Here is a 15,161-nt window from a genome sequence, read left to right on the forward strand (position 1 = left end):
GCAAACCATCCTTCCACAGACTACTGTATACAAAAATATAAAACTATTTGGAACAGTCTGTTGAGTGAGAACGGTCGGACGGACGGACGGACAAGGGGGTTGTATAATATCCGAGTTGTGATATATAATATAGATTCAGCTATTTAAAATTTTACAAATTCATGAACTAATCTAAATAGTCATCAATGATGAGTGTTCAACATATGTCGTCTTAGTTTGTTTCTGTCGTGTATTGCCGACAGTAGACGAGGACTGTCGGAAAAGGATCCAAAAAAGATAGATGTAAACCATGGTCCAATCGGTTGGACACACAGGTACAGTTCTATATTTTATTCTTTCAGTCAAAACGTAATGATTATTAGAAAATATTTAATAAAGACTCATTTTCATTCTGCAAACAGGTCGGCAATTTACATAAAGAGGTGGATTTCTGAATTTTTTTTTATGTTTTCTGGTTTTGTTTTTGTTGTGTTTTTGTTTTTGATTTCGTTTTTGTTTTTGTTTAAATTTCATTTTATGTCCAATGTTTTAACAGGAGAACAAAATAGAAGGCCTGTTTAGATAGAGACTATCGATAATTGGAGTATTGCATATCACAGTCACATCGTATCGAAGTGTTTAGTTTTTCTAACACAGGACTCGTAATCGCCTCTTTCACTTTTTCACTAACCAAATACGCAGTAAGAGCTAGGCCCAAAAGTTAATTGTATTCTAGAAGTACTCAAACCAAAAATGTCAAAAAGGAAACCAAATCCAGCACCGAGAAGTTTAACCATGTGTAATTCATGAAATAAAGCCTCAGTCTTCTATAGATTCCGTATTTTTTATTAGAAAATGTGTCATTACCATGTATCAAATTGACAAAAAAATGACAAGTAAAGTCTTAGCAACCCCCTTTTTTCAGAGGAACCTCTGCTTGCACCTCTCCGTTTCAAAGTATCTGGATCCAGCTCTGAATTATACGAATATTGCAAATTCGGTTTGTTGTACACGTGATGTAAAAGCGACTGAAACAATGAATAAGGAAGAATTTGGACCTACAGTTCTGTACAGATAGTAAGGTCCTATTTTTATACACAGCCACACTTAATGGCGAGGTATTATGGGATACCCTTCCGAAAATGTGCGTGTCCGTCCCCTGACGGTTTCCAAATGTTAACTTGTGAACAGATCAATGCAAATTAAAATTAATTAAAATTTGCACTGTTGTTTAGTACCATAAAATACAGGTTAAGTATATTTTTTTTACTATCGAGTTAGGCTACTTTAAAAGATTTTGTCATCCCCCTTTTTTCACTATAATGTAGCAGTGTATCACTTATAATGTTCATTAATGCCCTATTATTTAATTTATTTTATTATTTTTGCGCACGTTAAATGGACAGTCAGATGAAAAAAAACATTAAAAAATTTAAACTAAACACAGTATGACAATCTACTTACTTAATCGAAAATTAATTAGACTTCGTAGTTACTTATGTAATTAGAACATTTTGGTCGGTTGTGAAATACCGTTAACTTTACTCCATAAAATTTTTCCAGTATACTTTTTTATAGACTATATTAATTAGGAAATACTAAAAATGGACCTACTTATTGAACATCGAACCGTGATAACTCTAACAGATGAATATCTAGTAGTCGTTTTTAATATTTACGAAATGCAAGCAATTTTAGCAGGTTTTTCAAAGGGACGTAACCCATTAACACCCGACAACCTGGTTGGCGGTCTCATTGGGGAAAGGGAAAACAGCAAACATTTTCCTTGAAAACTGAAACCATTTGCACTTCGTTAAGTACTTGAATGGTTTGAAATAAGTAATTCAAATGTATTCAACTACTTACCGCGGCTCTAATAATTTGAATACTTGAATTTGAAGTCTACGACTGTCTATTGCTCCAATTTGACAGTAAACCAGTCTGTCAGATGACGACTTTGTAGAAAGTTATTCCCGTTTGCTTTAAAATCTTAAAATACGAAGCCAAAGTCGGAAATATGTAAAAGGACTATTTAGAAATATTCCATACAAGAGTCTGTTTGTTTGTTTGTTGGAGTTTAACGTCCGAGCAGCAATATTTCAGCTATATTCAGACAATGAACATGAAATGGATGATAAAATGAACATGAAATGAAAAAAAAAGGATGGATCACAAGGATAATAGGGTCGACAAATTTTGATTGCCACTGGAAAAAGGGGGGTGGGTAAGGTCGGGCAATTTAGCCTCCTGTGGCGGAGCGCAACGGTTCCTACTCCTATCGAATACCCCAGCAGGGTTCTTTAACGTGCGAGGAACGTGGAATCTTTCCCAACACGGTGCACCACTATGGTTTGTGGTCAGGTTTTCCGTATTATAGCCTGACAACCCCAGCATGTAACACGCCAGGGGTACCCCATTCCACCACCTGGGGCACAAATCCCAGTTGCTCTGTGGGCGGAGCGCCTAGCCCCCGGCTAGGTTTCTGAGCACTATTTAGTCGCCTTTTACGACAAGCTTAGCGCTGCTGCAGGCCTATTCTTTTAACACCCGGACCTGCACGGGGCCATACAAGAGTCAATGACAATTTAAATGTTACAAAATTGCACGCTAAAAACAATAAGTTCTTTTAGATCGGTTTTGAAATAGTAAACGTATAGGTATATTATTGTATTACCATCTCTGAAAGCTGAATGGTTTTAACGAAGATCTGCATACCCGCGAAAAGTGCCAATGTCAAAGTAAGTAGTAAGTTCTCGCCTTGCTTATAAAAACTAAAAAAATCATCAAAATAATAACAGCTAAAGCATAACATAAAATCAAAATTATTTATAAGTAAATGCAGTTCAAGAAGAGTTATGGATGGATCTGAGTCAATTAATGACAATTAGAAGACAGGCGCAGAGGCAATTGCCAAATCTGTCAACGGCAATTCCTGATGAACTACGGGTTAGGTATGAGATTTCACCAAAATAAAACCCGGGTTTTAGGTCGTAAATTCAGAGGTTCAATAGAGATGTTGATACAATAAATACTAGCAGACAGGTTTATGGACGCTCGGTCATCATGGTCACTTAATACCATATGAAAATCACTTTACCATTGGCAGTGCCTGAATTTCATATGAATTGGTACTTAAATTTAAAAAAACACAACGGAAAGACAGTGTTATGTGATTTATTTGTATAACAAAATTTAAATCAGTCTAAAACGTTAATGTGTTAAGTAGGAATTAAAAAAGGTAAGTGAACTTACAAGTTTTGATGATTTGACCGGATTTTTCCGGGTTTTATATGTTGATGTTTTGTCCAGTTGAACAATTGCATGACAGTATGCAGGCTTCTACAGTGTATAAATTCAGTATCCACATTTAAACAAAAATAAATTAATAATGCTTATCGTTTTGGTTATTTTAATTTATTTTATTGTTGAAGTAGAAAGGGAGTCATCTGGATTTCCGGTCTGTTCGTTTCGTTTTGTTTGTTTATTGCTATTGTTGTTGCTGTTATTGTATTTTTTCATATTAAGTGAACGAAAATTATGTTTACAACTAGCAATGATTTTGATAAATATCAGGAGAAAATTTATATTGACATTTTTTTTATTAACTACAATGTTAGTAATTTAACACACACACCACCCCACTATAGTAAATACATTGTTCTGACATTTTTATTAAATGACCATGCCCTACAACGCTGCAACAACAAAGACATTTGAAGCAACTCAAAATTGTTAAGATTATGCGCACAATATGAAAAGTTCGTTGACAATTGAAAAAGATGGGTTGGTCCCTAAATGTACTCGTAGCGTGGATATCTTAGAAGGACTACGGAATCTGTTTGCTTCATGTACCTGTCACCGTGTAGGTTATTAGTATAAGTTTCTAAAAAGGGAAAATAAAGGTCGAAAATAGAATTTTGACGGAACCCCAACTCACTCTTGACACCTACGAACTTTTATCCATACTATGATGTTATTTTTACAATGAACCATGTAATTAATCGAGAACAGGATAGTATATAGAGAAAAAAAAACAGGTGTGTTACGCGTACTATTAAGATCAAAGTACTTAGAGCTGTTTCTTGTTGGTTGATCTGCTTGAAATTTGTATTCTTTAATCATCTTTGCGTTAATCTTTAAGGAGTGTTACAGACAATTAATTACATAAACTCCATATGCTCATTATGTTGTTTAATATAATGTAAATTATTCTGGAAAGTACTGATATGAAAATATGTCTAGTAACCATACCGTTATTTTTTTTACAAATTTGCGTGACCATGTGAACAAAACTTTTTTTTTGGCGTACTCGTCTGCAAATTCTTTTCTATCAAAAGTGGACATTTTAAAATGATAAGAGATGCAATTTTAGTAGTTGTAACCATATTTCAACCAGACTTTTCAATACTGTATGCAATTTATCTTTAAAAGAATACACATACATTATACATGTACTTGTATCTGATCAGCAGACCATTTACATATTTGTAAAACAAATGTTAATAGTCCTACTGCCGCTTTGGTGTCAGGATAGTGTGTTCGCCTTGAGTGCAGGAGGTTGTAGGTTCGATCCTTTTAAATCGAACGCTTTTTAAATACCTTCAAAATGATACAAAATTCAGCCGCGTGGTATTTCGGTCAATTAAACTGTTAAAATATGCGTCTTTTTGGGAATATTTCGTCCACTAGTTAGAGTCACACCAAAGACTTCAAAACAAATTAATTGGTATTCCCTGCTTCTCCGCAAAGCACATGAGGATAGATCGACGACTGGTTGGATCGGATGTCAGAAAAATGTGACCAATGTGGGGTGGCATGCCTTACTTTCGGTTGGTTGCTTCCATGAGCTAACACAATAAAAATCTGGCTCAGCGTATCGAACTAATTATTACAAAGCAGGGTCTGTTCGATTTATCTATCGTTCCCGTCTTGAAATATAGAACGTTAACAATAATTAATCCAATTAATTAAATAATCGAGACATGAATTCCTCTTTACTATGTATCGTGTGCCAAACAGTTTCAATCTTGAACTTGCCGAAAAGTCAAGAAACGTCAGGAAAAACACATTATTTATGATATGCAGACCTATAAAAGCAAAGCAAACATCTGCACAACTTAACTTCGTTTAACTGACATTACTTTTGCCTTGAACATATTTTTTTACATTTAGCTAACTTAACAACAATGTATTTCAGAAACGCAAAAACAGCAAGTTCTATGCAATGTGTTCTATTTTATAATGGAACTAATAAAAATTTGGAATAAAAAAGGAAGGACTATTATTGGTAAAAAAACAAGAGCAATTTGGTCAGCATTTTAAAAAGGGCAAAGTAAAAAACAGCGATGAAATATTCGATTAAAAAGTGTATATATATACATGTATTCAATTTGCATTTAAAAGCGATTGACACTATTCAGGCAATTTTGGCGATTTTATGCAGCTCGAGTGGTCGAGTATCCTTAACCTTCTGACGACACTATCTTAATGCATACCAACCTGAAAAGTCGCCTTTAAGTTACTTTACTGTATATTACATGTATCTCTAAGACGTAAGAAAAACAGCGACAATATTGAAACAAGTGAAAGTATTGGACAATTTAAACAAGTAATTAAGGAATATTTTTATAGAGTTTTGGTTGTGCATCCACTCAACTTCCCACCTTGCCTCTGCTATAGATTTGCGTGGAAGCTTTTCTTCCTTGAATTGGGGTCATAACATCTCGATCTTTGTCAACATGAACTATGGTACTAATATAAAACCAGAAAAACTGTGAGCAATGCTCACTATGTAGTTTACCACAAACACACACACACACAAACGACAAACACACATACACTCGATTAAATTCATCTTTTGGCCTCCAAATTGATTTGGATTAAAACCTGAAATAGGTGGTGATTATGCACTATATGTAATAAAGATTCTGTGAAAGTTTTATAAACTTCAGTGATGTAGAAGGAGTTACAGATTGGCGCTCGGTACTTCCATATGGTATCGGAAAGAGAAACTAATAAGAGTTTGGAACCCTCATTCTTATATAATAAATTCCATATTTTGAACATTTAAATTTTCCAAACTGATTTGGATCATGATCTCCAAAAAGAAGTGCAAAATGGGAATATGTAATAAAGATTCCGTGAATGTTTAAGGAATTTCGTCCGTGGTGTTAGTGGAGTGACGCATAAGAAATGGGTACCCTTCTGTGTAACCGAAGAAAGGAAAGAAGGACTGACACATGTGTGCCTATTACTACAAAACCCCACTTACAAATTAAAGGATTATTTTTTGTAGATCTACTTGGAAGACGGATGCTATATTAGATGGGAAATCACGAATTTTCTCCTTTTGAATTACATTCGGAACATGTCCGTTCTCTTAAAAAGATTTCGACCCTCAATGGGTTCCTTATAAATGCAATATTCCATGTAACCTTCAATAAATAAACAGCTTTTCATCACAGCGTGTTTTTAAATACACGTTTTATAAAGAAAGGCCGCGTTTGTCAAAGTCAGCATTTAAATTGCTTGTATTTTTTACTGGTTTTGAATCGCGTACGTGCATATGTAACACGGTGTGAACGCCCTACTTTTCCACCCTTTTGGAAATTGGATTAAGGACTTCCAAATTTGGCATTATTTATAGATCGTTAATCTTCATTTCTACGGATAATCTATCTTGATCTTTGACCTAAAATCTGACATTCCCCTTGCACCCTGTCAACGAATTCTAACTAAAATACTCAAATTCTTTAACAAATTATAAACCAATGAATGAAATCGTTATCTTCGAATTTTGTAAGTCAATTATGGTATCCGAAATGAAACGTAAATTTCTATATAATCTTTCATGATATGGGGCTCTGGTATTTCTTATCAGTTTATACGATTTGCCTTGACATATTAACCAAATATTTTGCTGTAGTCGAGTGATAAATGTATTGCGCAACCTTGACGATATAATTAATCAATCTTTGGTTTAGGAAGTGTGTCCTTCGCTTCGTTTTTGGCCTGGGCTTGGGTAGAACTACATACATCATGTACAGCTGACAGGTAGCATTTAGACATGCGCAGTGAATGATTGCAAGGTCGTTACTACAATTTGTTTGAAACAATACCAAAAAAGATGGTAGGAGGGATACATGTCAAAATACATATAAATTGGGAAAAATTGCAAACAGTTCAGTTTGTAGAAATGGTTCATCCTTTAATAAAAAAAAATGCACCAAATGTCAATATTTTTTTAAATATCTTGACATGTCTGAATGGAATAAAATAAATAAATTTTCGCCATTTTGCAATTTTTTTTGTTCAAACTTTTATATGCTGTACATAGCGTGTTATATTGTGGAATCTTTTATAATTAGAAATTAAAGAATTGTGTCTCTGGCATTTTGAAGTTTTATGTAACAATATGTCAGCAATTGATTATTTCCTGACTAAAATCTTATTTTCGAGGCAAATTTTACTTAAAAAGACTTTAAAAAAAATAAAAGTTGTGGATAATGACACAAGTGTCTTCCGGGTCATAAACGTCAGGTTTCCTTCAGGAAAATTGTGTTAATATCAAACATTACTTGGGCAACACTATATTTATTGATTAAAGGAAATTGTAAAGTCAAGTGTAATATCTTATTATTTTTTTTTTATTTTATTTTATTTTATTTCATTTTATTTTATTATTTTGTTGGGTTTTTTTTTGTATTTAGGAGAGTAATCAAGGGAACCAAAGTTATAGCGGTAATCAAAAGAATGCAATCCAGGGACAAAGACCAGACATGGAAAACAGACATACACAACAAAGAACATAAAGTAAATAAAATCATACATACAAAGTAACAAAAATAAATGAGCAAATCGGACTCCACTAAAAACTGGGAGCATGGACCAGGTGCACCGGTCCTCCGCTTTTCTAGAAGCACCCGCCGGGTTGCTCATAAAAAGTCAAGTCCGGGGTAGACAAACGAGGCAAGGAAACTATGAACCGTCGAATAAATCAGTTTTCATGGTGCAGATGGATACACCATAACGATCCACGAGTTCATGATGACGATCATAAAACTTCTGTAGTGATGACTTCAATCTTGTAGCAACATAACCCTGTTCCAGAAGCCTATTTGTTAGAGTTCTAACGCGATACAAAAAGTCTGCGTAGTTTCGGCAAGCTCTGGCATAACGTATGAGTAGTGATATGAACACTACATACGCAGATGATGAAGGGATGTTGCCACAGATGAAAGGAAAGTTAACAATTCTGAATGAAAAGTCATCACGTTTGTCGTAAAGTTTGGTCAATAGTTTTCCTTTACCATGGATTTCTAAGTGTAGGTCAAGATATGAGACTGACTTCACAGAGTCTGTAGTATCCTTTATCTCAAGTTCTTTGGGGTAGATGCGATGTATCAAATCCCCAACATTTGGATTGTTTGAAGATAATACGTCATCTATATAGCGGAAACTGAGATTAAAGGATCTAGCCAAAGGATATCCTTTTTTCGGATCAAATCAGCTATAATGTCAGCCTCATAAGAGTGAAGGAATAGGTCAGCAAGTAAAGGAGCACAATTAGTTCCCATTGGAATGCCGATCGTTTGTTGAATAACACGTCCACCACACTGGACAAATATGTTGTCGATTAAAAATTCCAGCATTTTGTAAACATCTTCCTCTATATATTTGGAAGATAATTTGGAATTATTTCTTACAAAGTATGAGGAATCTCTACCAAGAACTATATATTTGTATCTAGGTGTACCATCTGATTTTTTTGTGGAAATAAAATTCATTAGAATTTATCAAAATGCAATCAAAACCATTGGATTTTACACAATCATTATGGTTTGCCTCAGTAGGAGTTTTATCTTTTAAAATGTATATCGACACATCAGGATTACAAAAAAAACAATAACTTGAACTTGTCTTGAGTTGTTGTTGAATTGTGTTAATTTGCCATTGGAGATTACATGTACCGTCTCTGTCTAGAAAACTGTTTCATTGAATTAAGTGATCGCTATCATCAGGTTTTCGGTGTAACCGGATGATCGGTATTATCAGGTTTTTCAGCATAATCAGGTGATCGGTATTATCAGGTTTTCAATTTCATAAGATTGTCGGTATTGTCAGGTTTTCGGTTTAATCAGGTGGTCGAAATTGTCAGGTTGTCGGTTTAATCAGGTGGTCGGTATTATCAGGTTGTCGGTTTAATCAGGTGGTCGGTATTATCAGGTTGTCGGTTTAATGAGGTGATCGGTAGGTGCTTTTGTTTGACAAGTGTTACGTTTAATCAAAAGTTTAGTTTAATTATATGTAATGATTAATTCAGATCAGGTGTTTGATTAAACTAGTAGTTATTTCGTTTAATCAGTTATAGAGATTCTCCAGATGGTCGATTCAGTGAGGCGTTTGGTTTAACCATATAGTCGGTTGTATAGATGTATTAGGCGTTCGTTACATGCAGGCGATGTGTTTAATCGGTTGTCAAAGTTTTTTTTCATGATAAGTATAATCAAATGACCGATTTTTATAAACAAGTGCTCGGTATTTAGGAGAAAGATTGAAGAAGGCTCGGAGTTAAACAGTAAAACCTCTCTAAACAGAATCCCTTTCGGATTTAAAAATGTGTTCGGTTTAGCATGCACTATACAGGTACATTAAGGCGCACTGTTTCGTATACCAAATTACCCCCGTCAAATTTTGTAAACCTTAAAATTAAAAGTTGAAATTTGGTGGATATATTGTTTAAATTTAGTTAAGCATTTATACATTGACAGATGTAATATATGTAATGGTAAACCGGTATAATTTAAATGAAGAATGGTATCCGGAACGTTTCAGTCCTCTGCCGTTATTAGGTTCTCTCCTCAGCATCAGATGGCTGATTTTCAAAATACCTTATTTCGCACGAACTTTTGGAATTAAAATTTCGAGAGAATGAATCGAAAAGGGTCATATTATTTATACCGTTTTTCCACCCACTTCATGCACGTTTTCATCCTGTGGTCGTGTCTAAGTGCCTGATATTTTATAAAACATGGTATTTGGCTGTTAGTTTTGGAAAGGCACCCCTGATTTGTACTAAAACTCAGTAATACTTTTTTCAGTATGTTACCGTAAGTTTTGGATTTTATGACAATAATCACTAAGGATTTCAAAAATGTGCACTTTTTCTATGACAAAACACTTGAAATTTCTGTGTGGACTGCCCCAAAACAGCTTTATTTCAGAAAATGAGACCAAATTTTCAGAAATGACCTAACCGTATTGTACAACCTTAAGCTGGTATTCGGTTTAGCAACGTTAAAAATACGTTTCAACCGACACAAAGGGATTTAAAGAAAAAGGTCTGGTTTAGACATGCTTTTTATTCGAGTTCGGTTTTAATAGATTTCACCTGAGTGCAGTGACACGCTTTTCTGTGGACTGTTGCTTCTGTGTGCTAGCACATAAAAAAATCAGGCTTAGTGTGTTGTTCTGGGGCAACGGCGAGTTGTTTTATAGTCTAATGGTCAGACGTTCTAGTCCTGAATTGCAGGGAATCATTGCCGGAAGTTGTTGAACTACAGACAATCAAACAAACTTTATACTCTTGTCCTTAGGTTATGACGTTCGGTTTAAATCTGATATTGATGACTTTAGACTTTCCATATATAATTTTTAATTCTGGCATTTTGAGTGTAGTATATAAGAATTCGGATTAATGAGACGAGCATAGAAATTATCAGGCTTTAATTACAAATTGCAAAAAAAGAAGAAAAAAAGAAGAGACACATTATTAAACAAAATCAACATGAACAAGTGGTGGGTCAAATGATGTTCAGGGGCCCCGCTCCATTTTCCGTGAAAAATATGTACAACAATTAAATAATAATAGCCTGGAATCCCCCTTTTTTGCGATCCTGTCAATATCCCTTGGTTTGCCCTGAAACTTCTGCGAAAATATTATTACGAGAGAGAGAGAGACTATCTATAGATGGATTAAGGATGTTCTTTTGATTTTATAAGCCTTGTAAATGATCGAGGATTAAACGTCAGGTTAAAAGGCATGGCCGTAGTATCATAAAACTTAAAAAAATAAATAAAAAATAAAACAAAAAACAAACAAAAAAATACTTAAGTCATGAGAAATTCTCAACAGTTTCAAAGATTTTCGTAAGGGTACCATAGAATTTAAGAATATTCTCAGACCAAAGTTTAATTTTGCCTTTTGTGGCGCAGTGGCCAGGTTTTAGTATGATTGTAGTACAAGACATTTTTTTTTCAAAAAATTAGGCGGACAATGTCTTTACTATAAAGGTATTTGTGGCAATTCTTCCGAATAACTTTTGTATAGTTTCCCTATATAATAAAAATGCATGTAGTGTTATTGGCGATGTGATATGGTCTGTTTATTGTACTTACATTAAACTGACTTATTATCTCTATATATATATAATACCAGAGTAATCAAGGGAACCAAGATTCTAGCGGGATTTAAAAAAATGTAATTCAGGGACAAAGAGACAGACATGGAAAACAGACATACACAACGAAGAACATAAAGTAATTAAAATCATGCATACAAAGCAACAAAAGTAGATGGAGTCCACTAAAAACTGGGCGCATGTACCAAGTGCACCGGCAGGGTAAGCGTCGTCTGCGTTTCTAGAAACACCCGCCGAGCTGCTCATAAAATGTCAAGTCCGGGGTAGACGAAATAGGAAAAAATCTATAACACGTTGAACAAATTGGTTCTAATGGTGCAGATGAATACACCGTAATGATCCACGAGTTCAGGATGACGACCAACAAATATAAAACAATTTACAAAAATATAAATATTGTTTCAAGGAGAAAGCTCTGAACAACAGCATCGCGATTTGCAGCAAACCAGGTTATTTCGTATAACTTAAATTCAAAAATTAGAAATATTCCTTAAGGAAGCTAAAAGAAGAAAGAGGTTAAACAATCACAGCTTACAAAATGTGGTTTGATTCAAGTCTATACATGGAACCAACTGTATCCTACACTATTCGGGAAAGTGTGAAGAGGGATGTAAATACGATTGCAAAAAAAGATGACGTCATTCCAGGCGATGCCGTGTTACACAGGTCTGAGTCGCAATCGTACTTGGTGTACTCGCCATCTGGTTTCGAACCATCATTGCAGCCTCTTTTGACACCTAAAAGTATAAAAAAAATATTTTTTTCCTATCTTAACCGATAAAATGGGCAAATAATGTACTCATAAGCCTGTCTGAAAATCCCTTTCTCCTTTCTCTTGCCCCTTTCTCCTTTCTCCCAACCCATCTCCTATCTCTCCCTGTCTCTCTTTAACCTGTCCGCCCGCCCATTCATTTACTAGTTTTTACAAGCTATATCTCATGTGTAATGACCAATGTTTTTCCCTATACATGTTTGTATTCTTTTTTTTTTTCTTCTTGTTTTCAGTTTGTTTTGAGATTTGAATCAAAGGAAATATTTCAATAATAAATAATTCCATTGCATGTACCTGCAGGAGTGATTGCATTCATCGCATTCTCGAAAACGTTACCCGAATTGTCTTTCTTCTCGATTATCCATTTAAAGCAGCTAGTTCCACAACGTACTGTCGGTAGTAAAGATGTGGACGGTTCTATTTCTGAACAAAGGTCTAATATAGTATTAGTGCATTCGTAACATTCTAACGCTGAAATTGAAATAAAAAAATAACAGTTAAATACTAAGTTCCACAAAATCGATTCATAAAATCAAAAAGATTCATGCATTACTGAGCAGTTTTCTCGGGAGTTGAAATTCAATGACCTCGTAAGTTTGATACATTGCCTCCTATCCCGGGGAGGGTGGTTATCCCATTATTTTATGACCGGGCTGTGCATTTTTCAAAATAAGAATTCCGTACCCAAGATCTATGCAAGCCCAAGCCCGGATAACCATAGCCAACTCTATTTAATGAAGCCAAATTACATTAATTTATGTGACCAGTGTATAAACTACAATCTGAAGTCTGAAATGTTTCCTTCTAAACAATTTTTGACAAACATGCAGTTAAATAATGTTGAAGTCAATCGGAGTAAAAACATTTGTACCAAATATATGTCCCTAAAGGGAAAAAACCCAAATCAATGAAAAAAGTATCAATGAAAATATAGCCTTACACTTACACTTATCAAAAATGGCTACTAACTGAGTGGTAATGTATTATTTTAAAGTGCTTTTCTTAATTGACACAAGCGGAAAGAATTTAAAATACCATATCACATGTTCCTAGTAATACTAACTTGTTTAGTCTTTAACAATTATCGATGGTTAAAACCTATCGAATTAAATTGTATGTTAACGATTTTTTTTCCTTTTTTTTTTGTTTTGTTTTTGTTTTTGTTTTTTGTTTTTTTTTGTTTTTTGTTTTTATTTTTTATTTTAATAACCTAGCACTGAAAGTCTTCAAATTAAGTCGCTAATGAAAAAAAAGATGAATTATTATACGATTGTCAATGGTGTGTTTATTCCGCCGAAACGTGAACAGTGTTAAGGCCAAATATTACATTGATGATCTCACTGAATAAACTTGTAAACTATTTCGATTTTGATACCAACAATATTATGTGGAATATATGGAGGAGAACGCGGTTTGATTAAACAACTTGAATTATTTTGTACATTACTAGACATTTTGATGATATTTTAAAAAATAACTGCATGAACTACATTTTTGAAGTTTGAAAAATTGTTTTAATCTTTTATCGGGTCAATTTTATAAGTAAGGAAATATACAAATTTAGAATACTTCGTAAGAGGTTTTCAACCTAACGAAGATTTTTTTTAAATATACTAATAACAGATCAGTTGAACAAACCACGTTGCATCAATGCATGTAAAGAACAAAGCACAAAGTGCGCCACACAATTTGCACACATGCATGAAGACAGACCCCCAAGATACATGCAAATGATGTACACGATAAACGCATACGATACTAATCCTAAACACCCTTAACTTCTAACTTTTTTATTTTGAACTCTAAACAAGCCATACCGCACAGCCTTATAGATAATCACTTGTAGTGTTTTTTTACCCCTCCATCAGAAGCAAATGTGCACAATGTTTTTGCAAAAAGGGTAAAACAGCCCCATTTATACAACTTGGGTGCATTTTTTATATTGCATAATTTTGAAGATTTATTCAGTTATATTTAGGTGGACTGATGTTGCACATTTTTCCGTACTGAAGCAGGGATTAATTATATCCACTAATAACTGAATTCCTATTTTAAGATAAAAAACAGTATTAGATAAATCTATCATTCATACTTACATGAACTTGCAACGACAAGGGATTGCAAGATTGCTACTTTGAAGACCAGTACATACGTCATTGTAAAAGTATACCGAGTTGACACTTTAATTGCTTTCTGGTGACTGGATACTTACGCATGAATTTATCCAACAGTAGTTCTTATATACCTATATGTAAGACGCGACTTCCTATGAACCAGATCTAGCACTTGATGATAATGGAGGGTATTCGAGGGCCTCTTTATATCGTGAAAAAAAGGCAGAACAAGAAATAATATCAAGGGGAAACACGGCGGTACTTAATTTGTCAACATAAAATTAACAAGAGAAAAACAAAAACATAAAGTATGCAGGTACTAATTACAAAAAATATAGCGCAGAAAAAATATCATATTTTACCCCCAACAAAACGTTTTCCTCGAATTTTGATTTTATCAAATATCAAACTTATATTTAAATTTAACCTTGAATGAAGGATCAAACTGAAGAATTTAATATAATTGTATTCGATTTCCTTTCTGGTTATTGACTCCCTGACACATCATCGATATCTTCTATGCTTAATCAAGGTCGCACTTGTTCCATGCAAGAGTTAAATCTTAATGCGTTCTGGCAATGGTTATCTTATTTATCATATAGATTTGTTCATACTTCATTGCTTTTTTTTCAGCAACAAATTTTAAATAATGTGATCGGCGGAGTGATATTCGTGTGGTGACGTTCTGGATGGAGGAAGTCTGAGAGTGAAATTACCGAGTTTACTTCTCAGTGCACATTATCGAGTTTTTTTATACGGGGAAGATTCGATAAAACACAAAATAATACTTTTGACTAATTCTACACCTAACAGAAATGGGAATTTTTTTTCAAAGCGAAATGCAAAATATTCAAATCCACCAGTTATTTTACATTA

General features: G+C 34.1%; 1 protein-coding gene across 1 annotated transcript; it reads right to left on the reverse strand.

Moving 5' to 3' along the window:
- Window positions 1-10,687: 10,687 nt before the first annotated feature.
- LOC148613318 (uncharacterized) lies at window positions 10,688-14,414 on the reverse strand. Its single transcript, XM_088586650.1, has 3 exons — window positions 14,268-14,414; window positions 12,466-12,642; window positions 10,688-12,136 (listed from the first exon to the last, which is right to left on the reverse strand). Exons 1-3 carry the CDS (start codon window positions 14,326-14,328, stop codon window positions 11,979-11,981), a joined length of 396 nt encoding a protein of 131 aa, XP_088442776.1. The 5' UTR covers window positions 14,329-14,414; the 3' UTR covers window positions 10,688-11,978.
- Window positions 14,415-15,161: the final 747 nt, after the last annotated feature.

This window comes from Perna viridis, chromosome 6, assembly GCF_037379345.1.
Source record: "Perna viridis isolate PV_CMFRI_1.1 ecotype Kerala chromosome 6, ASM3737934v1, whole genome shotgun sequence".
NCBI classification, from domain to species: domain Eukaryota; kingdom Metazoa; phylum Mollusca; class Bivalvia; order Mytilida; family Mytilidae; genus Perna; species Perna viridis.

What these genes read in the sequence shown, in the direction of transcription:
- LOC148613318 (XM_088586650.1), bottom strand. Translation starts at nt 14,328, where the DNA reads ATGACGTATGTACTGGTCTTCAAAGTAGCAATCTTGCAATCCCTTGTC. An exon ending in CCTTGTCGTTGCAAGTTCAT is followed by an intron (nt 12,643 to 14,267) that starts GTAAGTATGAAT and finishes TTTCAATTTCAG; the next exon opens with CGTTAGAATGTTACGAATGC. An exon ending in GAATGCAATCACTCCTGCAG is followed by an intron (nt 12,137 to 12,465) that starts GTACATGCAATG and finishes TTATACTTTTAG; the next exon opens with GTGTCAAAAGAGGCTGCAAT.